This window comes from Cariama cristata, unplaced genomic scaffold (assembly GCF_000690535.1).
Source record: "Cariama cristata isolate BGI_N322 unplaced genomic scaffold, ASM69053v1 scaffold33266, whole genome shotgun sequence".
Taxonomy (NCBI): domain Eukaryota; kingdom Metazoa; phylum Chordata; class Aves; order Cariamiformes; family Cariamidae; genus Cariama; species Cariama cristata.
Genome location: NW_009622084.1, coordinates 1,702 through 29,320, shown reverse-complemented (window position 1 = coordinate 29,320; position 27,619 = coordinate 1,702). Strand labels below are relative to the sequence as shown.

The 27,619-nt window shown below is 40.3% G+C and overlaps 1 protein-coding gene across 1 annotated transcript; it reads left to right on the top strand.

Moving 5' to 3' along the window:
- Nucleotides 1-1,925: 1,925 nt before the first annotated feature.
- LOC104155237 (acylglycerol kinase, mitochondrial-like) lies at nucleotides 1,926-27,619 on the top strand (the record flags this gene model as incomplete). The annotated part of the gene is made up of 12 exons (XM_009702218.1): nucleotides 1,926-2,056; nucleotides 8,740-8,779; nucleotides 12,750-12,829; nucleotides 14,105-14,180; nucleotides 15,514-15,606; nucleotides 16,567-16,599; nucleotides 18,589-18,683; nucleotides 20,791-20,860; nucleotides 21,644-21,723; nucleotides 23,855-23,912; nucleotides 26,259-26,406; nucleotides 27,522-27,619. Coding segments are annotated over exons 1-12 (1,002 nt in total), but the record flags the coding sequence as incomplete, so codon positions are not given.

Sequence of the window (27,619 nt, the reverse complement as noted above, 5' to 3'; positions counted from 1 at the left end):
CAAGCGACCGGCCCCGCGCGGCGAGGGCATCGCCGCCGTCTTCGCCTCGGATGCCCGGGCTGCCGGCCCTTTGCCTGAGGCGGTCTCCCCTCGCGGCTGTTAAAATGGGGGTCTCCCCTCGGAGGGCTCTTCTTCCTCCTCCTCCAGCAGGCGTGAGCTTACGAGGGCTCAGTGCCTTTTTGTGACTTCGCACCTTGGCCTTGTTGTAAGTTTGGGGCTAGTTCGGGTGGTAGTTTTAAACAGAGGTGTTGTCAGGGTGGCTTGAGTAATTTTGAGACCTGTCGGAGAGAAGAAAGATTTCTCTCTTCTAACTTAAAAAAAAATGCCGTCAGCCAAGTGCATGCCATGGGCTTGTGTGTTTTTAACCAATATCATAAAGATGAATGAAACCAGAGGACCTACACCTGCAAATGGTGCCACTGGTACCAGGCTGACGGGAAGCCACCTTCATGTGCAAGAGATTGGCCATCACAGCATGGTGGTAGTGTGCCTGTGGGTTTTCCCACCTCCTTTTTTCTGTTAATGGTGCCATACACCTCATCAAAGATACTGGATTTCTGTTGCATGAGCACTTGTGCCTTTCTTGAGGCATAGCACCAGTGACAGCCATGCACTGTGCCTCCCTGGTGCGCCTGCTTTGCTGTTTTGCCGTTGTCACCCACCGAGCTGGAAGGACCGTGTGAACTGTGGCAGCAGCAGTACCGCTAACATAAGTCCTGCCTAGCAGGGTGTCATTTCCACTGTTGACCTGTGGAGCAAATGTTCCTTATAGTAAGCAAAATCCTCGTTCACAATTTTTAAATAGCGAGGCTTATATTTTAATCGCTGTCTTTTAAGATTATGCTTAATACATTTGACTAAAATGCAAGTATAGCCAAATTATTTTTAAAAATTGTTACTTTTGGTGCTGCTGTTTATTCTGTCACTGTCTTATCTTTTTAATTGTTAAGTTGTGGTTTTAGCAGTGTTCTTTTCTGCTTACGTTACAATGCTGCCAAAGCCTCAGTGGAAAACTTAGGAAAATAAATCTGTTTATGTTGTTTGTTATACTTGCCACCTTTATTTGCCTAGGGACTTTTGCATTAAATCAGTTCTCGTTTTGAATGGTACATCTGCTTTACTTGCTTACTGCTTACCTGAAGCACTAATGCTTGGTTGACTGCAGGGCAAGCAGCAAAAAAACTCTCCCTCCATACTTTTTTCCTTGTAATTGCTGATTGTAAGGCAGGCTATGGTAAAATGAAGAATAACTGTGTGAAAGTGGTGCTAACAAGGTCATGATTTCACATATATGCCTACATGGACAAACAGACAGAAAACAAGTACGTAGTATACTGCCGTGTTGCAAACAGAAGTATTTGTGCTGAGCAGGTTGGGGTTTTTTGATGCCTTTGTGTAATCTCAGTGGATCCTTGAGCTTACATTCCACTTTTCCCTCTGATGACTTGAACTTTAAGTTCCAATAAAATAGTGAAATGTAAATGAGTAATTATTTGACATGCTATCCTTCCAGATACCTCTTAGCCGAAAGAATAAACTTAATGTACAAAACAAGGAGGAAGAAATTGCTCGGTGGCATTCATATGAGGGGCTGGCTGGTGGGGCAGAGCAGCCTGTGACCTTCCTCAGTACCCTGCTTACCTAAGAGGCCTCTTTATTGGTCTTCTGTTGCCACAGACACTGACAGCAGAATGCATGTCAGGCCTGGGTACTATAGAGAGCTACTGAACTACAGCATTAAGAAAAAGGCTGTATCTGCTCCTTGTGCGTATGGAGAGTGAGCACCTGAGGAGGCCTAGGAGCAGCATCAGACTCAAACAGTCTCCCCTTTAGGTCTGTTATTTCTGGGAATTTTTGTGCCTACATACTGTTGGTTTCAGCTGTATTAATGTCCTGTGCAGTAGCTGTGAAAACATATTACGATCATGGAGAATGTGAAGTGTACCATAGGTGATATGGCGATGAATAAGGAGGAAAATATGAAAGGCAAACGAACAGAAAGGAAACTTCTGGTATCTAAATTTCAGTGCTTGGAAGTTATGTGCACCAAGTATAGGTATGGTGCTTTAGCCCAGATGATGTAGTGGGCAAAAAAAATGTTTACACATCCCATTCTTCAGTCTCCACTTTTATCCATAAGAGAAAATACAGCATTTCCTTACCAGACATTGGAAACGCAAGCTAGGAAATCCTGTGATGACGAACAGCTCTGTGTGACTTTGATGTAGACTGAAGCACAGCTGTAAAGTTCAGCTTTCAGGGATTTAAATACCATTTGGAAAAAGTGACAACCGTTTAGCCATTTCTCTGTGGAGGATTGTTTTAGCCAGGCAACAGGAAAATGAGGAGTGACAGAAGAACCTGATGGCAAGAGTGTAAAAATTCAAAGGTGGTCTCAGCAGCCCTTTTGTGGTACTCTGTGCACAGTGAAGGCCTTACTCTGTGGCTGCTGGACATCAGGGAATAGGCCAGGATCCCTCTCTGCAGCTTGTTTTGCCTTTGAATGTCATAATGGCTTTTGGGGCTGGTTTGGTTGGGGTTTTTTTGGTACATTCCCTCTTCCCAGTTTCTTTGTTTATGTACCAGTTATGCTGGGGGACATGAGAGGTGCCTTTTGCCCTGTGCCCGAACTGCTGCAGGCAATGCTTGAAGAGGTTAATGAGGGAACCACCACGTAATGGCTATACTGGCCCTGAGGCTTGCTGTTACCAACATCAGAGGCTAAATTACTATGCATGAGGCATACTTGACTAGACTTACATTTGCCCTTTTAGAACAGATTAAAGGTTTAGTGAAGTCTTGTGCTTCGGTTTCTGGCATCGCTGGAGTTTCTGATGAAGGGGCTTGCTTCAGCACAGCATCAGGTCAGCTTAGCCTCTGACTTCTTGGAATTAGCTATCTGAGATGTTGCTCATTTATTTGCAGCTGAAGAAAATTTTTGTTTCCCATCCTGCATCCCTCTTCTTGGCTTTTCCATCCTCGTGGATTTTCTAAGGTATTTCTCTTGGAAGGTGAAGATCATTTGCTTTTTTGACTTCTCAAGGTGCATTCTTCTTTTGGATGCAGAAGCTATGATGCCTGCATTAACTGGAGCTATTGTAAATAATGACTCCTCTATAGTCAGTCTCTATGTGCCCATAGGGACAGAAGAGCTCTGGAGTACTTCCTTAAGACTTTGGAGGATGCCATGTGGACAAATATGGACAAGAAGAATGTTATCTTTTCCAGACTTGTTCCCCGTGCCTCTTCCCTGCCTGGAAATGGACCCAGGTGTCCCTCTCCTGCACCCTGCAGACTGTGCTGTGGGGTCTGATGGGGATGCCCTTGTGCTCCTTAGGCTGTAGAGGAAAGAGGGGCACTGGAGTGTAACGGTTCATCGCCGAGTTAGTCTAAAGGTTGTGGGTGATGATAACTGTCAAGGTTGAGGAGCTTGTTAGCCCAGTCTTGTGTGATACTTTCTCCATGCAGCATTTAGTTTCTGGATCGGTGTGTTAGCCTTTCGTCTTTGGAGGTGTTTGTGACTGATTAAAAAGTAAGGGGTTTTTGGATGAATGGGAAGGGTAAGGAGGAAACCTTGTGCTGATTCCTCCTCCCCCATTTGTCATTCAGCCCTTCTGAGTATGTAATATAAGAGAAGGTGCCTCTTCAAAAGAGACATCGATTAGGAGGTGGCAAAGGTTTTTCATGTGTAAAATGATAGACATTATGTTTGGTTGAACTACTGTTAACTAAAACCCTATTGCTATTCTTATGAAACCTTAGTGAGTATTAAAATTCCTTTCTTTCTCATGAAAGAGTATGTTTTAAAAATCCTCTGTCTTGCATTTAGGATAGCAAATACTCTTGTAGTATTGGAGAAGTGAGAAGATAAGTGTTGTCACATGTGAGATTGTCCCCTTTTAGTTTCTCTGGATTGCATGAATTTATTTATTAGCATAATTTTAATCTATAGCATATCATACTACAGGTATGAGGGACACTGAATTTAATGTACTAGATCAAAGCTTAGAGGGTATGCAGATTGTTGGATACGTGCTCATACACGGTAACATACTTCTGTTTAACATACACACGTGAGGTTGATTATAGATAAAGATACCATATGATTGTTTTAAAATTTCCACCAAGTTTGGAAGCCCCCCTCACCTTTATGTCCTGGGTCACCTTTCCTGAATTGAGCAGCTGCTGTTCTTTATATGTCTAGGTGGTGCAGTGGGTCACCAGCTATGTCAAATCAGCAGAAACTCAGTCTCTGGCTTGATGGACATCAGCTTAACTGATTGTCAGATTTGGCTAGGCTGTTGCAGTGGTGTCACTGGGTAAGTGATCATCACTTTGCCAGAATGGGGACCCTTGGTATTGTACTGAGGCAGTGAACTCATCAGATATTCAGTTTTACTCTGTATATGTTAAAGTATTGACTTTCTCCTTAGAAAATGCTGGCAAGGCATCTGGGCCTTTGACTGCTTGCCAGTAATCTGAGTGTTGTTGTTATCTATAATTTGAATGTTAGTCTCTGTGTGTTTGCCAGCTGATAACTCACTTTGTCACCTTTCTGCATATACTTCCTGAGTGGCTGACTTTATTTCAAGAAGACTTGGTCAAGTATAAATTCTGAGTCTTGCGTAAAGCTGATGGAAACTTGAGATTTGTCTTTCATATCCTTCCAAAACCAAGCTGGAAGTAATTGCTAATATCCAGCAAAGAGGGTGCTGTGCTCTTGCTGTATTGGAAGGAGCCAAAAAGCTCTCTGTTAAGGTAAAATCCCTTTTAGGAGTTCTGATATAGCTCTTGAGGAGTGATCCTGTATGCACAGCTTTGGTCAAGTTTCTCCTCACAAAACTCTGTGCTTTGATGCAGACATTGAACTGGAGAGTTTTTAGACTGCTTCTTGCTCGAATGTACTTAATAGGCTTAGATTTAATACTGATAACTCTTTTTGATATGGGATCTCACGCTTGAGCTTCTTTATACACTTGTAGTATGGTCGCTTTTAAGGGAGTTGCTTTGATTGGCTCTAAGATGAAGGCTTACCCTTGCTGCAGCTGTGGGCTTCAACCAGCAGCTTCGGTTGGAGTTTGCTGTCTTCTTGTTGAGTTCATTGCTGCCCTGGCTGACCTTTCATCATGGGAACTGTCCTTTCAGCCCTGGCCCCTGCTGGTGCTTGGGCAGAGGATGCAGTCTCAGCTGGAGGAGCATACCTACTAAATTGTGTGGATCTGTGTGCTTATCTGTAAGAGTGTTAATTCCCTATTCTAGCTGAAAACTCTCAGGACAGGAGCAGTGGCCACCAATCCTGCACAGGTCGTATGGATGTTGTGCTGTCACAGCCCGGTGTGTTCTGGCAGCCTGACATGCCTGGTGTGTGGTGGGCGAGCTCAGGGCAGTCACTCTTTCTTTCTGCATTGGTTCCTTGCTTTGGCGTAAGCCTGCTCTGTGCTCCGGAGAGTCTGTGCTGCGGTGGCTGCCGGCCTTGCAGGATTGACTGATACCTTTGTTGAACCAAAGTTCTGTCCGTGGGTTCAGTTTAAGACATGCTCTTTCTTCCATACCCCACTTCCACTGCTCGTTCCTCTCTGCCTCCCAATTTTCTACTACTTAAGCAAGTTGGCCCAGTTGTAAGCTGTGCAATGCTTAATTCTCACAGCAGGAAGACAGCCCTGGGTCGACCAGAAGACTCAATACTGCACGTCTGTTTTGCTTTAAGGCTGGAGTGGTATCTGTAAGCCCTTAGGCGAAACGTAAAGTAAAAATTGATTTTTAGTTTGCTGTGCGTACGGTGCAAGGCAGAAGAAATATCTGTGTGTTCTTTAAGGCAGCGCAGCAATTTCCCTCTACGTGCTCATGTTCAAGTGTGGTTGAAAAGGCTTTGTTACTATGTAATATTAGTCAATAAAGTACAAAAAAAGTCAACAAAATCTTATGTTTATTATTAAAGTCTCTTCTCTGGGAGCTGGTACACAGCCATATTTTGAAAATCTAATATATACCAAGACAGAAGACTTTAAGAAGTCACCGTTTTGCTATTTTAAACATTTTTCTAGCTATATTTATTAATTGGTATGACCCGCAGAGGACTTCCAGACCCACTTGTGGTACTTCAGTTGAGCCATATGAGATGAATAAAGACAAGCGCTGTGATACAGGAGGAGGACTGCTGTTCTCAAAGGTACACCCCTGTGAGTGCACTGGTGCTTTTTTTTCTTAAGTGTGAAGATAGTTAAGTGTTGACCTAACATTTTAAGGAAATAAAAATTTTCCTGTTACCTGGCATCTTTAAACCAAACTTGTGACATCTTTAAGCCAAACTCAGATGACTTTGAAATATATGTCCTAGTTGAATCAGTGGGAATGCTATAAGTATGGCTGGGATGGCATGGGATTCTGGGTGCAGTGCTACTGGAGAGGTGAGATAAATCACCTATTAATTACTGGTTCTTCTGGTCTCAGAACCTAAACCTTTCCTTTGACACCGAAATGATATGTGTCAGAGTAGACTTCTGTTTCTGCTTCAGTGCAGGAGAAAATAAGCATAAATGTTGATATCTGAACTGTCAAGCGTAATTTTTATGGTTCAGACTCCATTGAGCTGAATCAAGCTTGCATCCTTGGCAGTTGTTTTGAGGATCTTTGCAGGCTGGGACAGAGAGCACAGTATCTTTTGCTTGCATTTGAGAAGTTGTGCTGGATGCCATTTTAGAGGCGATTAACACTGCAGCATAAAGTTGCAGGCACCAGGAAAACATACTGGCTGACGATGTTACACAGCTTGACTTCTGAACAAAATAGCATCAGTGTGAAATAAACAGATAACATGGATTTGACTAGAATTTTTTAGTAAGGTTAGGACAGCAATTCTAAAATACACTGTGCAGCCATCATTTGATAGTGGGGTTTTCTTGATATCCCATAATGTTTCAACTTTATGTATTGAAATTGCATTTGCTTTTTGTTTGCTCTGGCCACACGTAGTCACAGAGGAAAAAAAAGTCCTTTTATGAGGGCTCATGCTCTCAGCAGCGCAGCGTGGACTTAGCCTGTCATGCTGTCTTGATTGAACTGGAATTAGCTGTGACAATGTTGTTTAGCTTGGAACACAAACCTTTTCAGAGAGAGTTCACTAGTGCACTTTCATTACATTACTGCAATCAAAACCAAGTCTCTTACTCCTCTAAGTAATATTTCAGGTGCTTAATACAAATGACTTATTCTTTTGGTTTTAAGGAGCAAACATGACAGTTAAAAGCGTGCCTTTGAGGAAAGTTTTTTAGACATTCCAGTTACTTGTTATCCTGGTGAGGTATTATTTATGTATTTTCTTTTTCCATGCTTGAATTCTTCCTTTGTCTTTTCATTATTACCAGGAATAAGTCTGTGGCTTTTTTGCTGTAGAGTTATTTTCTCAGAACCCAACTTGGGATCTCACCTGAAGTCACTCTACTTCTCCTTTTATGGCATTGCAGCATCTTTTGGTGATGACAAAAGGAGCAGCTTATATAGCTCCAGTGACGGATAAATACTGTAAACTCATGGAATTGAATAGATCAGACTCGTGTTTGGATCCAGGGGTCTGACCAAGACCTTGCCTGCTCTCCTGCAATTTCCATTGCGGGGTTTAGCCTGATGAGCCATACCTTGTGGCAGGAGTGTCCTGCTTTCCTAGTCACTTGTTTTTCCTGGCTGGCCTTGAATCCTTTTAATTGGTGTAGTGTATTCATTTTGGTATGCTGACTATAATTGGGGTTTTTTGTACTTGATATTTTTGAGACAATAATATACTGTCTTGCCAGGTATTGGCAAGGGCAAGCTGAAGGAGTTTTTTGGTTTTATCAAGGAGGAGGAGTGTCTGGTATCTCGAGGACAGGTGAGGCTTTGGGCACTGCAGAACAGGACTCCCTGTTTTGTCTGCAAGGGCCAATAGGGCATTTTTTGTTCTGAGGAAGAACGGGATTTTGTTCCTTACTCACTAGCTCTGTCTCCACTTTGCTTGCCAACTATACCCTGCTTGCCATCTTCCTGACACTGTCTGTCACCAATGACAAGCACAAGAATTAGTCTGGAATTTATTTCTGAAATGACTGTCAGTGACATATCTGATACTGATGATTTCTTCTTTGTTTTAAAACTTCATTTAGATGAGTTGAGTGATTTTCACCTCTCTGAGTTACTGCTTTAGGCCATGCTCAGACCTAGGTGGGTGGTAGGTGCTGCATTAACATGTGTTCGGCTTACAAACTGATAGAGAGGGGACTTCACAATTACAATTCACAGAGATTTAAGTCCATGGAAGTGACACTTAAGTCTACTCTAAATCCCTTTTATACTGCCAGAATGGTAAGTACTTTCAGTGTAAATAACAGGCAGTATTAACATTGAAAAAAACCCACACCTTAGATCTGGAGTACAGTTATGTAGCAATTTAAAAATAAATCACAGTTATACAGTGTCTCATAGTTTATGTAATCTCAGCACACTTGGCATCCTGGTCTTTGTTTTCTGCTTTTCTTTACTATTGAAAGGATGTTTGTGTGCGTATACAGAAAAAAATTGTGCATATGTGCTTAAATGGGTGTGTTTCATCCTTAAAATGTGTTAAATAGGTCAAAGAACCTGTATTTCTTTATTTTAGTGCTGTCAAAGTGTGTATAAAAAGGGTATGTACCTACATATTAAAAATGAGCGAATTATTTTAAACTTACACAACCTAACGTCCACTCTCTTTTCTGTCTTACCTAATAGCGATGACCTGCTGCGAAGAGCTGCATGCCAAGAAGCCCAGGTAATACCGTTTAAAGTGATAAAATTAGATTAAAATCTCCCTCTTATCTTGGTTGTGCAGGGCTCCTGAGATTTTCCCAGTGGGCCTGCCCTACGTGACAAGCCTTACAATGATGCCATCTGTGTTCTTTTGCTAAAGTGCCAAAGAGTGGACGAGGCCTCCAGGCTGCAGCCGGGATACTGTACCTTTTGTGCCCTGACTGCTGTTGCAATGAATGGTGTAGTGTTATCGCTGGGGTAATCTTAGTTACTGCTGTAGCTACCCAGACCTCCATTTCTGCAGGTGTAATTGCTCTGTGCCCGTAAAGTTATGGTAGGAAGATGGTTTGTTGGTAAGACAGGAGACTGGAATCTCAGATCGACCATCAAGGATGTAGTCTGGGCAGAAGCAGTGCAAACCGCTTCATGTTAGTGCTCAGCTGGAGACGCCTTGCCCTTGTCTATTCGATCCTGAGTGACTTTATCAAGGATACTAAGTGTGATGACTGACCTTGTGCTTTTGAGACCTGTGTAGTGGGAACTTAATGGAGGCAATCTGTTTGCTGATCACTGACCAGAAAGCTAGTATTCAGAGAGGGACAGTTATATTCTGAGTGTATTGACTATTGCATTTTGTAGTTTGTGGCCTGCATGGGCGACCAGCAATGAACAAATTTTCCATACTCTAGTATTCCCATAAAGGAATCTTGTGCTTAATAAGCAGTCTTTCAGGGGCGCAAGTGCTGCTGCCCGTCGCTCCAATTACCTCGGTGGTGTGCTGTAGGATTTTAAGAGTCCTTCTAACTCCCACAAATAAAGTTTATTCTAAACCTGCTTCTCCATGCCAGATGTTGGAGATTTTGCAAGGTGTAACACTGCTTCCGTCATTGCTACGTACTGGGGCCTGAGAAGAATGGTGAAAATTATTTTTCTCATGAAAGAACTTTCCTTGAGATTACCCTGCTTCTGTCGTGCACCTGAATAATCCCAATTTTAGCCTGCCTGCTGTTGAGGGAAAGATATTCACAACAACTTGATTTGGGCAACAGAACTTCATGCCAGAATAGATGTAAGGGAGCTCAAGTCTTATGAAAGAATAAGAAAAATCTTTCCCTGAAAATATTGCTTTCATAAATCATACTTAGAGCTTCAGAGTCAAATGCATTTCCAACTCATAGTATCAGTTGTTCTTGATTTTTATGTTTTCAATATTCATTTTTACTGCATAATATCAAAGTGATAGAAGTTTTTTGTGTTGCCAAAAATAGCAGTTAATACCTTGGTATTTGAAGCATGCTGGCCAAATTAAAAAAAAAATTTAAAAGGCACTGATGAAATGGTATATAAGGAGAAGTTAAAAGACCTAGGTGTGTATGCTGTCAAAAAGATGTAACTTCTAAGGAAAGACTGGTACAAGAAGATGGTTCTGTTGTGGAAATTCTGACTTTCCTGTTTCTTAATTCCAGTCATGAAGTGATAAGATCTATTCCATTATGGCTTATTCTTAGAAATGAAAATGCAAAAGCACTGTCAATAGAGCTTCCTACAATTTCAGTGATTAAGGCCAGGGAAAATATCCTGCAGAAGACTCCTGTGTTAGAAGGGAATGAAGCAGAAAGCCTAGTAATCAATTCTTGCTGTAATTTCCATCCTTACTGATGTGTCAGTGCCAAATAATGCTTGAAAACACACAGCAATACAGCAGTAAGGCATTCAATGTCTGATGTGTTCTTCAGAGTAAGGACAATCTGTGATTGTTTGAAAAATGCTACTTGTGTTCATAGTACAGTATAAATATTGTGAAAAAATAGAGGCAGACTCACCCAAGAGAAAGTTTAGTGTGAGTGAAGTGGAGGGTTTTCCCTATTGTTTTTACATCAGATTTTTAAGTTTTTAAGGCTGTTACAACACCAAATTAATGAGGCAGCCAACTTCCCGCCAAAGTATCTGATACAGCAGTATTTCATGCAAAGACTCCACCATGCATGTCTGAATTTAAATACTAGTTTATGACGACAGCCTTGGCATGGCAAATGATCATAGCAGGATTCTACAATAACAAACTCATTTATCATATTTTAAACCTTTTACACCTCTTTCTCTGGAATAAGCCAGTGTCAGCTGACTGTGGACTTCCTTTGCAAATGTGGTCTCGCTGATTGACCTTGTTGTTACTGAACTCTGGGCATGTGTTAAAGAGGTCCTGTTTAGCTGGCAAATGATTCACTCAGTGAAGCAGGGATAGTTTTCTGTAAAGGAATGTAGTTTCTTTGTTAGTATTCATAAAGCATTATAAAACCTTTGTATAAAGGGTTTTTCATAGTTGCAAAATAGTGATTGTCATTTTTAGAAGTCCAGAAATGCAATACCTGGAAGTGTGCGTTTGACAAGGAAGTGAAAAAGGCATTGACTTTCCTAAATTATACCTTTGTATATATATTTAATAACCATTTTTAATGTCTGGCTTTAAGTTGCTTTCCTTATGTTGTGCTCTGAAAAAGAGACTTCTAGAATGTTACATTATTATTTTTTTATTTCCTGTCTTAAAAATCAGCATTTGCTTTAGAAATGCCCCTCTATGTAACATAGATGTCTAAGTGTATTACATAAAGATGTGATTATGTCATTACTCATAAATTCTTTATGAGCCTTGTTAGGTTGTTTAGAGCAAGCAAATGCATCGCATTGTGTGCCCGAAGCAAATAATTACTGGTTTCTAACAGCTGTAACGTGCTAGAGATCCCCTGTATTTCCCAATTCCCACCCAACAATTGTGATAAAATAAGTTGGTCTGTTTTCCACCTGATTTTTTTAGTAAAGCTTAAGAGCTGTTGATTTGTTTCACTTTCTTTGAAGATTCTTTACTCTCAGCAACTTCCTTCATCCTTTTCCTTTTTTGAAGAAAAAATGCGAATGTTTTAAGCAACATAGGCAGCTGCACACTTCTTTTAATTGAGGTTTCCTGAGCAAAGTTGGTGAGTGGAATTAATTATAAATTAAACAGCTAACGATCACTAAAATATACTGTGCTTTGTGTACAGTGTCCACCTTCTTCAATATAAAAATTCTTGCTGGGGGGATTAACTTCCAAGATAAATGGGGGAAAAAAAAAAACAGGGACAGTTGACTGTTCCTTGTGTTCAGCGCAGTGGTCTTTTGTTCCTACTTTATTTCTGAGGCTTCTGGATGGTACTGCTGAATACATTGTCATCCTTGTACTCAAAACCATTTTGATTTGGTGTGGTAGTGAGGATGTCTTTAGGTGACCTAAAAGAGGTTTACAGAGTGGGAAGTAACATGCATGGAAGCTTTGCCTTTTCTTGCCTCTCGTGTGCTAAAAGCCATGGAAATAGGTTCAAATGGCTAAAAGGTACAAGAAGCTATGTGGAGTAACTCTCGACGAATTTAAAATCGAGATACCTATTCAGAATTGGATTAAAAGTTGAAGAGGAATTAAATGATTTTTATGTGGAGACATTAGGAAGAAAAAATGTCTGAGAAACAGTGAGCTTGCTTATAGGTCAGAGCAAATTCTCTAGTGGTTATCTTTCATATCTTCAAAAGCTTAAGCGTAGAAAATACAAAAATGAGCAGAAGAGATATAAGAAAAGAAGTACAGAAGTGGAAAAAGATGCAGAAAGGAGGTGGCAGGCAGGTGTATGAGAATTACATAAAGAAGGAAAATCAAGTAACCTTGAAGTCAAGGATAGCTCCCTGGATCTCTGCCCATGGCAGAAAACCAGAGGTTGACAAAAACGAAGTGGTGGTGGAATTGTCAAAATGAGCTGAAGAGAACTTGTGACAGTGGTGTGAGCTGTTGCTAAGAGTGCAGGTCTTTGAATAGGAGACCTGTACAATGGCTGAAGATGGAAGTTGTTTGAATGTCATGAGGCTTGAAAGCCCATTGACATTTGTAGAGATGCATTATTTTGAACTGTTTTACCAATGTGCTTAAAAGCTAACCTGAAGTCTGCTCTTTTTCTCTTGCTTAGGCTTTTGGCAATCAGCTGATCCCTTCCAGTATGCCACTGAAGAAAGCAACAGTGTTCCTCAACCCAGCAGCTTGCAAAGGGTAAAATTCTCCCTCCCCTACGCTCATACGTGAGGCACTCTTTCTGTATTTTTGCTCTGCCATCCACTATAAAAGCCAGCCAGGTTTTTGAGCTCATTTTTGCCTCCCTCTGATGCCAAGCTGGTGCTGTGTAACTATGCCAAACTTTACTTCACCAAAAATATTGGGATGAGAAATAGAACTAGATGCTTGAGTTGAAAGAATGATTTCTAAACATATGTATATTTTTAATTTTTCTTTTATCCTATGTTTCGGCCTTTGTCATTCCTTCGTATGTGGAATTCCTTCGTATTCCTTCCAAACTTTTGTATGTGATGCATTTCTGTCCTCAAAAACTATAGAAATAAGAGATGACCTTGGTTGCTTCCAGACTTGAAGTTAGCCAGCAGTGATCTTACTTCTGTGGGAACCTGTCCTTGAGAGGGATGTGCCCACAGACTGGGAGGCTAAATATGGGCTCAGAGCAAGACTCCTGGAAGAGGTCGGCTGCTATTTTTGCATGCTCATTAGCAGAAAAAACAGTAATCTTGAATATGATGTGTATGTGCTTCTGCTGATCAGCTAAGCTTTGTGATAGTTGCATCTTGGGGAGAGGCAGGATGTTGTTAGTGACAATATGAAAAGGATAATGTATCTGACATGGAAGTCTTGGACTTCCGTGCTTTTGTTCAAAACACCCATGACTGGAAAATACAAAGTGTTAATAAATTAAGTCTCTGATTTCTAGTCTCGTGTTTCTATTTCTTGTAAACAATGGCATAATTAATGACATAATTATTTTATTATGCAGTTACAGGCAGAAAATGTATCAGTGCTATAACAAAAGAAGGTCAGATAAAATTTTACTTCTGAATTTATTTAATATATCACAGTAAATATTTTTCAAAAAATTTTTCTGAAAAACCTAAATGGGCCGCCTTTACGCTCTTAAAGCCTGGTGCTCTGTAAGTCATTAATTTTCTAATAAATTTCTTTCTGGAGATCTTGTTTTGTTTTGTTGGATTTTTAAAATTATTTTTGGAGAAGGCTAGATAGCCTCTTCTGCATTTATTAAAACTGCAACAAAAAACTGACATCTGAGATATGAGTCTAGAAATGTAATACATTTGAACCAAATGAAATCTCATCTTTGCTGACGGGCAGGCTGAGTGACTGATTGTATAGATTGTATGCTCATTTTTAAGTAGATTTCTTCTTGTTATTAATTTGTTTCTTTCCTTCTTAATTTTTCTAGCCACCAGACTAATGAAATAGTTTTTGCTCTGTTATTTCTAGCAAAGCCAGGAACCTTTTTGAAAAGAACGCTGCTCCAATTTTGCACTTATCTGGCTTGGATGTAACTGTGGTTAAGGTAAGAACTGATAGGTTCTGCTGATATAAATATATTGTCTGCTCTGCTTTGTCCTCTTGAGGAATTCAAATTAAATTCTGGCTGCATTTGAAGTTCTCAGTTGTCCTGTAGACATCTGGTGGGGAGAAATAAATACTGAAATATTAAGCTGGTACTTAATCTTTTTAATTTACAGTTAATTTACAAACTGTGTACTGAGTTTGTAATTTTCAGCTAAAGGAGTACATGTGCTTGTCTGTCTAAAGCAGCCCTCCTGTAATTCATGTTTGAGAGGAAACTAAATATTTGAGTGCTGGCTAGTGGTCTGTGTCCATCGCTGTTGAAATTGTCAATTCTGCCTGAACTTACAGAATTCAGAAGTGAGGAACTTTGACATGCAGTGGAACTGTTCAGTTTAATTAAAAATAACCTTTTATTTTTACACTGAAAATATCTTAGCGTATCCCAAAATAATTCAACATTCCCATCATGAAAGCAGAACACTGAGATCGAAATGGTGTGAATTAGCAGAGGGGTTTTCTTTGGAAAGAGAAGAACAAGTAAACATGAAGGAATTCTGATCTTTTTGCAGATTTTTGCGACTGTGATGTGGATTGTTTAATAGTCACGGTGTCCTAGCAGTGAAGTACTCTAATATGTATCTTTCTGTCTTGGAACATTTTTCACAAGGTTTACTGTTAAAATGCTGTTTTTATTAATGCCTTTCTCTGATCTTTGAAAATACATAAGAGAAAAAGTTATTTTGCAAGACTTAAAACTGATGCTTTGTAGCTTCAGACCTGACAAGTTAGCAAAACAGGGCTGGGCCAGTAACTGAGGCTGAGATGTCCCTGTAAAAGATGTTGATTTTGCAGAAAATGTTTTTGATGGTTTAGAAAGTCAGTGTACTCGTTACTGCCAAACCTGTTGTCAACAGCTTGCTGTCGGGCAGTAGCTTTTTATGTGGCTGATTCTGCATTTCAGGAGACACGCTTGAGCGCTTCGACTGCTAAAGATATTGGGACTTTTTCTGCAAGAGCATGGTGTGCTTGTGGTTTTCTTTCAGTGTAAAACTATCTGGAAATATGATTATTGCTGCGATATTCTAGATCTATTGAATAACATTTACTCTGATATGTCATTTAGCCTTTGTGTATGTGTTTGCTAGCACATACTGTATTGGCAGCAGACATAAGTTGAAGACATTTCAGTGAATGTAAGTAATATACAGTACTGTGTGCCTATATGAGAATAACTGTGCAGCAAATGGGTAGATAATTCTTTTTTTTTCTATAGAAGAGGAATCCTAGAAATAGTCACTTGAGTTCTCATGTTTGGATTTCTCTTTCTTCAGACTGATTATGAGGGACAAGCAAAAAAGCTGCTGGAATTGATGGAAAAAACAGATCTGATCATTATTGCAGGAGGAGATGGCACAGTACAAGAGGTACTGCAGGAGCTTTGTCCTGGTTTGTTGAGAATCATAGGCTGAGGGTGAGAAGATTGAGTCTGTGTAATGTAGCAACATCATAACAACTATTACTAGAGATTTGTCTATTTTAGTATCTGTGTTTTCAGTCAATATTATAATCTTTTGGGGACAAGAAAACTCTGCTAGTTGTTATTAGGCTAAAACTGATGATGCGAGTGGGGGCAGAAAGAGTTTGTGACATAACTATCTTCCAGAATTTTATTCTAGAATGAGAAAATTATTTGGGGACATATGATTCTAACTTTTTCTTTCTGTGTAATGGAGCTGTAATGGTTTAATTTCCAAAGTTCATTCCTATCTGTACTGCCTGAGAGGAATGCATGTTTTGCTAAGTGTGAATCAAATAATTTAAAAATTACTTGCAAGTGATAACAAAGCATGGTATGTATTTAATAAATTCTATTGTCAAGATGATTAATGACAGGAGCAAATTACCAGCAGAACTGGGGGATACTCTATTTTTCAAGGAAGGCTGTATTTTATTAAAATATTTCCTGGAATGCTAACTACTGGCTTCATAAGGCAATGGCTAAATGAAATGCAATGACCTTAAGAGAAAGTGGTCAGAATACATCTGCAAGTTTCTCCTGCTCTTAGAATTTATTATTGTTAATTGCACACTGACCAGTGCTATTTTTGCATTATGCAGAGCATTATTGAATGTTAAAACATTTACACTGGCATTGGTTGTGGTCCCAGCATATACTTGTGTGCACTCACAACTCTGCTATTTCCACCATGTTTGCACACTGAACATGCTTCCTTTCCCATGTAAGCAAGTGTAGCAGCTTTCGTAAAGGAGTAGCTGCTCCTTAAATCTTTTCCAAAAAGTAAATGTGGGTATGAATTTCATAGCATTGTAATGTAACTGAAAAACAAAATTCTCAGAGCTGAGCATTTCCCATGTTTTTTCAGGTCATAACTGGACTTCTCCGCAGAGCAGATGAGGTGAGGAAGTGTAATTTTTTTAATTTTGTTTATTTCTTAGGGGAAGTGTCTTGTGCATCCACTGTGATCTTTTGGTCTCAACTGTCTTCTACAGATACATTGCTTACTAATCTGGAGCCCGCTTGCTGCATAGTAAGTCAGCCATGCTAGTGTCCTGCAATTCTGCCCGTTGTTCTTCGTTCCTTTTCTCAGGGACTGCAATGGCTCCCAAGCCATGGCTTTGGAAAGTTTCCAGCATTAGAGCAGGGATTGTGGAGAAGCCAAATGCACAACTTTCAAAGCCCCATGGACCGGCTGTGTATGCTGCTTTGATTGGCAGAAGCATTGACCAAAAGTACCTGTTTTTCTTGTATTTTTACAGGCTTGAAAATGAATTCCGTTATGGCCGTGTTCCTATTGCTTTATGATTGCTTTGCCGTTTTTTCAAGCAGCGAATATCTACCTGTGCAGATGGCTGCAGAAGGCAAATTTTAACCTCTTAAGGTAGATCACCCCGAATGGAAATGAGAGAGATTTTTCTTTTTAAAGATGGAGGACAGTGTTATTGAAGAAGGGAGGGAGTCATTGTTCCCAAAACCTTCTGGCAGGAGCTGGCAAAAACTCAATTAAATGATCCAGACAAGATTATGATGATATCCTTGGCAGCTAGAATTGTATCTGTTTAGGCAGTTGCTTTGTTTGAATGTGACAAGAGAAACTCCGCAACCAAGCCAGTATTTTTAAAGGGCACTGGCTGTATCAATTCTGAGACATCAATTTCTTAAATTTAATATTATTATAGTTGGCCCCTGAGACCTCTATAATCTAAAGATACTGGAACAAAAGTTTTAGAGGCTTTACTGGCTAGTTTTTCTTCTCTATTTTTTGACTGAACTCCAGCTACATCAAGATAATGATTTGCAGTAGCGCAGAAAATTCTGCATCTGGCACTATTTCAGGCAGAATACTGCATTGTAGTATTGCCACGGTGTCACTTTATGTCTTTGGCCAGGGAATTCTTCTTGTCCTTCATATCACTCTGTCCGAGGAGTAGAGATCTGCAGTTCAGCCCCCTCACTCTGTGCTCTGCTTCCCTTTTTACTTGGGTATGTCATACCACTGTGGCCTGGATAAGAAGAGTCTGTCCAAGGTATCCCAGAAACGCTGTTCCTAGCGGCCAGGGGAGCAGACCATGACTGCATGAACTGCAAACAGCCTGTCGTCTGCACGCTGTAAAACAATTCTGAAGAAAATTAGAGTAGGGTGTTTGAGATGTGTTAAGACTTGCAGGTGACACAGAGAGAACAAGGGAGAGCAGGTGGGCATGAAGTGAGAGGGGTATTACTTAGTCCGTGCGGATTTGCAGTATTATGGTGCTGCTAGCAGCAGTGCCCAGGAAGGAGATGGTACATTGTGATATATGGTAGTTTACATTGATTTGCTGACACGCTTCAAGAAGCACAGTTTATTATGAGGTATAGTGTAATAACTTGCTCCTTCAACAAGCCCTTTTGCTGGACTGTGGTACAGAAAAATAACATGGTCAATGACTTCTGAAAATTAGACCTTCTGCTCCTTCATGATTTGGATGACAGAGGAATCAATTAATTTCCTTTCCTTAACTGAGAAAATCTCTTTGCCATGCAAGGTTACTCTATCAGAGGGGGATTTCTGTAATGGTAAATGAGATTCAGAGCTTGTGATGCCACCATCAGTATTAAGAAAGATGGCAGATTGCTGACAGAATCCATGCATTAGTTAGGACATGGCTGCCAACTTGCATGTAACAAAGCTCTTAATGATTACAGAGAGCTTCTTTATACCCAGTTGGCACTGGTGGGTTCACAGATTTGGGTGCCATGTTCTGAGTCATTATGTATTACTGCCTCATTTAAGGAAATGCCTGGCTGCTTAGTGCCAAAGGGGTGATATCAGACACAGCTGTGATCTCCACACAGAAAGGTTTTTTCAGCTGATGCAAATGTTAATTTACTCTCCTTATGTGTCCAGGCTGCCTTCAGTAAGATTCCTATAGGATTCATACCTCTTGGAAAGACCTGCACTCTGAGCCACACACTCTACCCTGAGAGCATGAACCAAGTTGAGTAAGTCTTACCTGTTTCTGAAAGGGGGCTTGTTTGTTTGTTTGTTTGTTTTCAAGGAACAGTGCTTACTTTTCTTTTTCTTCTATGTTACATAGAAGTTGGCAGTCTCTGGGCAGAGCCTAGTGAGTCTCTGGACTTGCATGAGTTAATAACTTCCAAAAACTGACTAAAAATTAAAAGAAGGAAATGTATGTATTATTAGAACATGAAATCATTTTCTGTGGCTAATTTCTCTGTGATTGTGTGATGCTCAGAGTTTAAAAAAAAAAAAAAAGGAGTAGAAGGATCAAGTCTTGTAGGAATAGTCAGAAAGGATATGACAAGGATATAGCAAAGATATGACAAAATAAAACAAGGAGAAGTCCTCTTTCCGTCCCTTCCCCAGCTTAAGAATTCTAGAAACCGGTCCACATATAACCTGGTTAGCACCTACAAAGTAAGGCATACAAGAATATCTTTATGGAAAAGGTTGGATCCCATTACTGACTGTTGCAGGGTTTCTTGCCCATCCCTATGACGGGACTGATACTGGCAACTCTCCAACAACCTGAATCTTACCTATCAACATTCTGGATATGATCCAGTCTGGCAGTATCTGTTGTCTGCATTTCAGTTTGTTGTAAGATTGTTTTGTCCACTTCTAAAGTAAAAAGGCTAGTCAACTAATCTTTCTTTTCCACACACTTCATTTCTTTTCAATTTTTCCCTTCCTTTCCTCCCATAGTAATGAATATATTTCTCCTTGCTCCTGAAATGTGTTCACTCTGGTTCTCCCAGTAACTCATTAACATTCTTCTTTGTGGAACCCTTGCTGGTACCCATCATACATAAAACCCACGAGCCAACTGGCATAACATCCTTCATTAAAAATACCAGAGTGCTTTGAAGCTCAGCAAGATGGACAAGGCTGTAATCAGCAGCTAACATTAAAATAATAATTTATGTTTGGGTTCTAAAGAAGCTGTTTGAAATGAATGATCTTCTTGTCCCAAGGCAATGAACTGTGCAGGTGAGACTGCAGCATATTGGTGAAGTTGAAAGGAATTTGGTCAATAGACTGCTTAACAACCCACAACAGTAACAGAGCCTGACTTAAGAAGTGCAGAAGTGATGTTTTAAAAGAAATATTTGGGATTTGGTTCCTTCAGCATTGTCTTACCTTTGGAGTGTAGGAGTTGTAGAGGTCTTACAGAAAGATAGAGTTAGGAGAAAAGAAGGGCTGAGGGAAGAACAGCTTTCTTCTCTGTCTCAGTGTTCTAATACTGATGAAGCCAAGGGCAATTTCTCCTACTGATTTGTGTGAATATTGGACTGGATCTGAAAACTGCATTTGGTTTTGGGTTTGTTTTGGTTTTTTTTCCCTGTCGAGCTGAGAGATTGGAAATGTGCGCAATGTGGAATTTAAATTTTACTGGACTTTGAAAACAAGGAAGAGTTTTTAATGAAATACATGCTTCAAGGTCTGAACATAGACTCCTTTCTGAACTTGAACACCTTGGTTACAAAATCTTTAGTGCCACACTTTACAACTTGAAATGAGAAAGTGCCTTAGCTACTGTCCACAACTTAATGGAGACCAAAACCATGTGAGCACTGCTGATAGGTAGATTTATGTTGATTAAAAACTTCAAAACAAATTAACATACTAATTCAATCCCAGACTCATGAATTGAGTCCAGTCTCATGGTCATCCACTTCTCTCCCAGCTTGTTATACTTGCCACCAATAAAAAAAACATGATTTGGGTCCGTAGTGTGTTAAATATACAAAACAGCAAGTAACAGAGTTGGCGTGTGATCTGCCAGATTAGCTGAAGAAGGAGGGATCTCGGAAACACTTAGGCTGAGAACTTCCTTCTGTTTCTCAGGTCTTTTGCTGTTTGTTAGGACATAGGCTTTGTCATGTGTTGCAGCCATTCAGTTGCTTTCTGATTTCAAGGGAGTGCAGCACTTTGTCAGAGTTCTTTCCCTGGGGTTGTTGTGTTTGCTGCAAAAAAGCCCCACCTGGACTCATAGTGGGATTTGCTGAAAAAACTGTAATTTTAAAGCTTACTCTTTTCCTTCCTTCCTATTTGTTTTCCTTTGCTTCTTTCCTGTTTGTTTTGCAGACATATTACTAATGCTACATTGGCCATTTTGAAAGGAGAGACAGTTCCACTTGATGTCTTGCAGATCAAGGTAAAAGCATCTGCTTATTTGGCACCCAGCATTCCTAAAACTTTCCTATTCTCATGTTGTTCTGTTTACATGGACTGCTTTTCCTCTCTGTAATGCTGTCATCAATTTTGGTGTATGATATCAGCAGTTCTGGTGACAGTCATTTCTCCACTGTATGCTGTGACATCAGATAGTCTAAACTGGAGAAAACACTAGAATGCCTGAACATCTTTTTTTGAGGCTCAGAGAGTACTGATGAATACAAAACTTACTAATACCAATATTTCTGCAGAAATGGTGAGAGATAACAATAGCTGTCTGAGCTGATTTAATGCATTCATATGTATTGTGGAGTTAATAGCTTTCTTTTACAAACTGAAAAATGTGAAACGGGAAAACTTTGACTATGCCCTGTATGGTTTTTGAATATTATTTTTCTGTTATGTTGTAGAATGGACATTTCTGCAGTCAGAACTTAGTGTCACTGCGCAGAGCTCCTTGCTTTTGGCTGATGATATCCACAAAATGAAATGGCTGTTGCTGGGTGTGCAGTCAAACTCAATCAACCTCTTCAAAACTTAACCTCTTATGTTCCTCTCTGGGAGCAGATGGAATGTATAACAGTTAAATTCTGCTTAACTTTATTGCTGTTAGCTATTTATCATGCCTCTTCTGTGAAATTTCACTTTTGGGATTAATTAGAAATCAGTTTTTATATAGAAATGATGTTTTTCTAGCTGCAAAAAACAAAGTTGGAAACAAGATAAGAGAAAGCAATTTCACGATGTTTATTTTTCTTTACAGGGAGAAAAGGAACAGCCTGTGTTTGCAGTGACTGGTTTAAGATGGGGATCTTACAGAGATGCAGGAGTTAAAATTAGCAAGTAAGAAAATACTGTTTTTTGAAGATGTACCTTTTTTAGCATCTGTTGCCTAAAAAGACAGACTCCCCTCTCCTAAAGAAGTCTTTTTTGAGTGTAGACATTTGACAGGCAGAGGCACCCACTCTTGTTAGGTCTTGTATTACACACATGGGAGTGTAAGACATTTCAGCATTTTTGTCATTTGAAATAAACACTTATTTGGTGCAGACTTGTTCTTTGAAGTATTTGCTGACCTGTTCTTTTAAGTATTTACTTTTTGCTTGCCTTGTGGTGCCCACTTCTGGAACTTTATTCAGATTGTATCAGTGGGAAAAGCTCTCCCTTGAGTAAAGTTTAAGTAAAGTAATTGGCCATTGTTTTTCATCAGCTGCCAATGAAAAGACGCATGCAGACTCTAACTCAGTTCCAACAAGGGACATCAGATGCAGTAGAAATGCCCTTCCGTTCCTGCCAGAAATGGCATGGACCATGCTTTGTGATGACTGTTCTCTGAATGCTAAACTCATAATTGTTGGTCTCTCTCCAAATGGACATTTAATATGCCACTGTCTGTGTATCAGATGACTAGCATTATCTGGCGAAGGAGCAGCAGGGCCAAAGCAGTTCATTTCTCAAACTGTTATGGAGGGACTGCAGCACATGCCTCTGCTTTGCAGCTATGAGGAAATACCATGTGTTTTGTGAATGAGCTGTTTTTGTCAGAAAGCAAGAGGTAGCACACCTCTGGAGTCTGTCTGGCAAATATTTGAGTAGGTTTGAGAGGTGATGCGGGATGGGGAAGATGCAGTAAATGGTTAGGGTGTTTATCCCTGGGAAGCAAGGGACATTCTTGACAGCTTGTGTAGCTGCTGACTTGGCTATGCTGCAGGCTTTCCTGCTAATTGCAGCCCCAAGATGGAGGAAGTGCACTTCTCTTCCCTCTGCACTCTTACTAGGCTTCCAACTCATACCCTGTTTTTTGCTTAGTGTCAACCTTCATGTCTTTTCCTGCAGCAGTTCTCTTTCCTAAGAGTCTTTTGGACTCAGTGCTGGAGGCATGACAGCACCTTTTGTCAGTGGGGCAGTGTGAGCATCTTCAAACCTTGTTCTCTTCCATGAATGTTTTCAAAGGCACAGAAAACATGCCCAGCTTGGAAGGCACTTCAGCCACAAATGAATGGGTGCTCAGAGCGTGCTTGGGCCAAGAACCATGTGCGCTTGTCCTGTTTTTAAACTTCTCCACTTCATCCACTTTTGGTCCTTGTGAGAGATGGGTGATTGGGCTAAATAAACATTCGGTATATTCCAGTACAACTGATCTTATACTGAAAAGAAGGCACCTACTACAAAGGGAGTTAAACCATAAACCACAGTTCCAGCAATCTGTCTGACTATCCCTCTGCTAAGTACTGTCCTGGTGGAGACATGGTGCTGGTTTATATTTTTGAGGTTTTATCATTTTACAGACAATTTCATGGCTTGGTGGGAGTGGTGTGACAGTTGCATGCCTTAGTAGTTAATGTCATACTTAGATTTGCAGTACTTTTGAGCTGATGGTGTTTAATGTGCTTTGTTGACCTTGTTTGGTGGAAGACAGTGATCAAAATGTGTGCCAAGCCTGCCTAAATATAGTCAGATCTTTAGATTCTATACAATGCTGTATGGCTGGCAGGATTTTTATTTTGTTTGTTTATTTTCATTGATTTTGATCTGAGAATCCTCTTGGGCAAATGAATGTTTGCTGGCTCTGTTCTTTTGTCACTGAAGCTGTTGATTTTTGTTTGTTTCCTCCAACCTCATTCTTTATTGTATATTGTGGAGATGCATCCCACCAGCTGTTAGACCACAGACCTTTAAATCATTCCCAGTTGTGTCACATGACTAGGTAAAATTCTGCTACTGAGATGTCACGCTGCCTGTAGAGAAGATTGTATACTGCGTTGTGGTGATCTGTAACTCAGGAAAGGGATGTCACTGCTAAGCTGCTCGTGATGTGTATAAACTATCTTACAGTATCGCAAAGCTAAAGGTTGTAGGGGAGCACTAACTTCAGTGGCAAACAAGTCTATGTGCTCTGACTTCATGCAAGATTTCTCCCTTTCCCAGTCGACCCCTGGATATCTTAGAAGTTCTGTTTGTGTTCTTTTTTCAGGTACTGGTACCTTGGGCCTCTGAAAACCAAAGCAGCTCACTTTTTCAGTACGTTTAAGGTAAAGAGGAATTGCGACAAAAGTGGTTTTGTAGTTGGGAAATGAAAAGGCTGACTATGCTTTGTATAATTTATCTGCAAGTTTTTGTGAAGGATTCTGGTAACAGTATAAAATGGAAGTGAAACTTGACTTTTTAAAAAAACTACCGATTGATAGACTTAACTTCTGAAGAGATGAAGGGGAGGAGGAACACTTAAAAGATTTCTTTACTGAAGATCTGTTGCTGCAAGATCACCAGGGGGAGCCAGTAACCACCTTTGAACCTGGAGAGCAGTAGTGGTGGTGAAGATAACCCTTAAAGTGCTCTGTCACCTTTTCTGAACAGTCTGTGTTATGGTAACATTTCATTCTGATTTATTCATGTGGCAGAAGTGTCTATAATTAGACTGCTCATGCACGTTAACAATCAGGCTTCCATGTGTAGTAAAATGAACATGAAGATTAATAGCTTATATCTCACCTTAAACTTCCCTCTTGCTTAAAATTGATCCTGGAAAGATTAAAACTTGACCTGCATGAAAGGTGAGGCATTTTCATTCACATGCTTTTCCTGTTCTCTGAACATATAATGAGCCTCACGAAAGGCTGTGGAAATACCCAGGAACTGGTACAGTAGATGAAATTGTGCAGTCCAGCCATTCTGTCTGTGATAGTGCCAATGCTTCATTTATAGGAAGCTGCTGTAAAGGGGAGTTAAATTGTAATGTGTCCATGAAAGATTTCCCTCCTCCCCGCCCCCCCCATCCCCAGGAAATTTGAGGTGATGATTCTGTGTGCTGGTGTTCTAGGTAGAAAACTATTCTTCATTTTTCTCCAGCCCCTTTCTCACTTTTGTTGAGTCCTTAGCCTCAGTTAGTGGCAGTGGTAGTGGATTTCACTGATGAGCTGTTCATTGTACACTAAAAAGATCTGGTTAACCTGCTAAAGGTTAAAGGGAAGTGGCCACTTTATCTGCTATTAAGATAGAAAAGTTTCTACCTGATCTTCCCTAATTGTGATATTCATTGCTTTATGTGCCTCTTATGTTATCATTTTGTTAGTTTCTGTAAGAAATGGTTCCAGCCTGTTTAGCTTAATCTCTTCCTGGCTTTTCTTTGCTGCTGTGCACTTCATCTTTCCTGGTTTTGCTGTGCTGTCCTTTGAAACAGGATGACCTGTAGCTGAAAACAGTGTAAGGGGAAAGAGCTCACCTCTGATATTGGCAGGGGCATTGTTATGAATGTTATCATCTCTTCTAAGATATACAGGCTTAAATTATCACAGCATTGCTGCTTTTCCCTTTAATCATTATGACTTATTGTTCATGTAATATCCTACTGATACAACCTCCATTTGTCCTGTTTATTATGCAAGTATGATAGTGGAGTCTTTCCTTGCTCTCAGAGGTGTGAGGCAAATTAGCTTAACAACCTGTGCTATATGATCCAAAACTATTTCTAAAGTTTTGTGATAGAAAAATAATTGTATTGAGTACATGTGGGATCTTGGCTGGGTTGTTTTAGTATATACATTCAAAAAACAATCATATTGTTCCCTGCACAAGTCCTATGTTTCAAGCATTTCAGAAATTATTTTTCGAACAAAATGAGAGGAAATAAACTTTGTCAGCATCTGGAAGTATTTCAGGAGCTAAGGTTCTTCTATAGTCCATCAGTTTCTGGCATTGGAATCTGAAATATCACAGAGATTGTGTTACTTATTTTCTCCCCCCCCTGGCTCTCCGATGCTTTATAAAGCTCACCTGACTTGCCTTAAGACCTGTTGTATTGCTGTTTATAAGCACCTGACTATAAGGTCAGATCTTGATTGTTTGAGTTATTGGAGAGCAAAAGCCTGCAAGGTTTTAGTGCCCCTTGGCTGCACACAACACCGTAGCCTTTCTCTGTTTGCACTAGACCCTGCTATGCAGTTGCTCTTTGAGGTTGCCTTTGTACCATACAGAAACCAATTGTGCTTTCAAACATTAATGTTGACCTTGCCAGTTTAGGTTGTTCCGTCCAGCCCGAAGCAGCTGTGTCACCCTGCCACACAGCAGCAGCAAAGAAAACATCCCTTTACGCTTTGCTTATAGAGAAGAAAATAACTCACTTCTGTGTGGGGAAGGAGTAGTTTAGTAGACTTGGGAACTGTGGGTAAACTTTTTCAAGCTGCAAAAATGTCATCTCACATATGAATTTGGAAGCTGGAGAGCCATAAAGTAGACTGAGGCGGTAGTGGGACTGGGTAGCTCTGCAGGAATACTCAGGAGCACAGAATAAATAAGCTAAAGGACTAAACAGAATAAACAGGTAGGTGCTAAACAAAAGGCCCTTTATCTTCTGTCTTTCCTTTCCATGTAAATCCAAGGAATGGCCTCAGAAGCATCAAGCTGCTCTCATGTATCTGGGTCCAACTGAGAGACCTCCAGAAGAGCCAGAGGAGAAACTGTCCAGACCTCCTTTGTATGTGAGGCTTTACAGACGGCTTCGGTTATACTGGTCACCTCCTTCGAAAGGTGAGATGTGTGTATTTTGGCGTAAACTCACAGGCAGGCTTTACTCCTCTAATAGATCAGAGGTGTTTTTTTTTTTCTTCTTTACTATTCTGATTTCTCATTTTTATATTATTGTTATTTATTATTTATTACAACTGTGACATTGTCAAGATAGTTACAGTGATATGTGCCAGAAATGGAACATAGTCCTGCCAGTGCTTGTGATCTCATAAACAAAAGTGCATTTGTAGAGAACCCAGGGCATTCCCTGGGCTCACAGTTGCTTGCCATTGCTATGGAAGCCTCCATAAATGATACTTGCCACTTATGGGCGAGCTTCTTGAAATCTTCCTCCTGTGGAATGGCTTCTTAGTGAGCTGGCGAGAGAGAGGAGCAGCCTTTGTTTTCCAGGGTGGGAGGAGTTGCTGACACAGAGCAACAGATGTTACTTAAAATAGAGCAATAAAACTTGGGCCATGCAGAATCCTTAAGTTTCTCTTAGTACATTGAATTTCTTTCTGTACCATAAATTTTCTTATGTGTGCTTGGTGTGTCTCTCTTGGATTGGGCTGTTAGCTAGGCAGTGAATGTGGCAGACTGCAGCAGGAAGGGGAGCGTGTATTTTGCGCAGTCTGGTGTGATGCAAAGTCCTTCTCGTTCCTTCTTGGCTAGCAGAGGTGATTTAGACAGGAGCGTGAACTAAGTGACCTGTATATGAGAACTGAACTGTGGAGTTTCCTCCTATAGAAAATACATGTTACCACAGTATCCTGAACATTGGATTCCTGGTTTTTTGGTAGCAGCACTTTATGTGTTTTCTAAATGTTCCTGATAATACTAACCCAGGAGATCTGTTAATCCCTGGGCATAAGGACTCACAGAGCTGCCATGTAATGTGCTTGGTAGTCTTTCCTGCTACTGTGTGAATGCTGGTGGTGATTTTTTCTTTCCTTCAGTACTCCCAAGCTCCTTTTCCTTTTTTAAGATTTTGACATTTGAAAGAAACAAAGCTAGTGGTCACAATGGATCAGAGTGATTTTTGTGGCTGGCATTGATGTTTCATGCTTCATAGCAGTGAAATGATGATCTGTGTAATTAAATTCCATTTAATGATATCTTCTCTTCTTGATTCGCAGAAATCCCCCAGGAGGTAACCCCAGAGGACTGGGAAGAACTGAAGCTATCCACCATTGAACTTTCCATTGCAACTCGGAACAGGCAGCTTGACCTGACA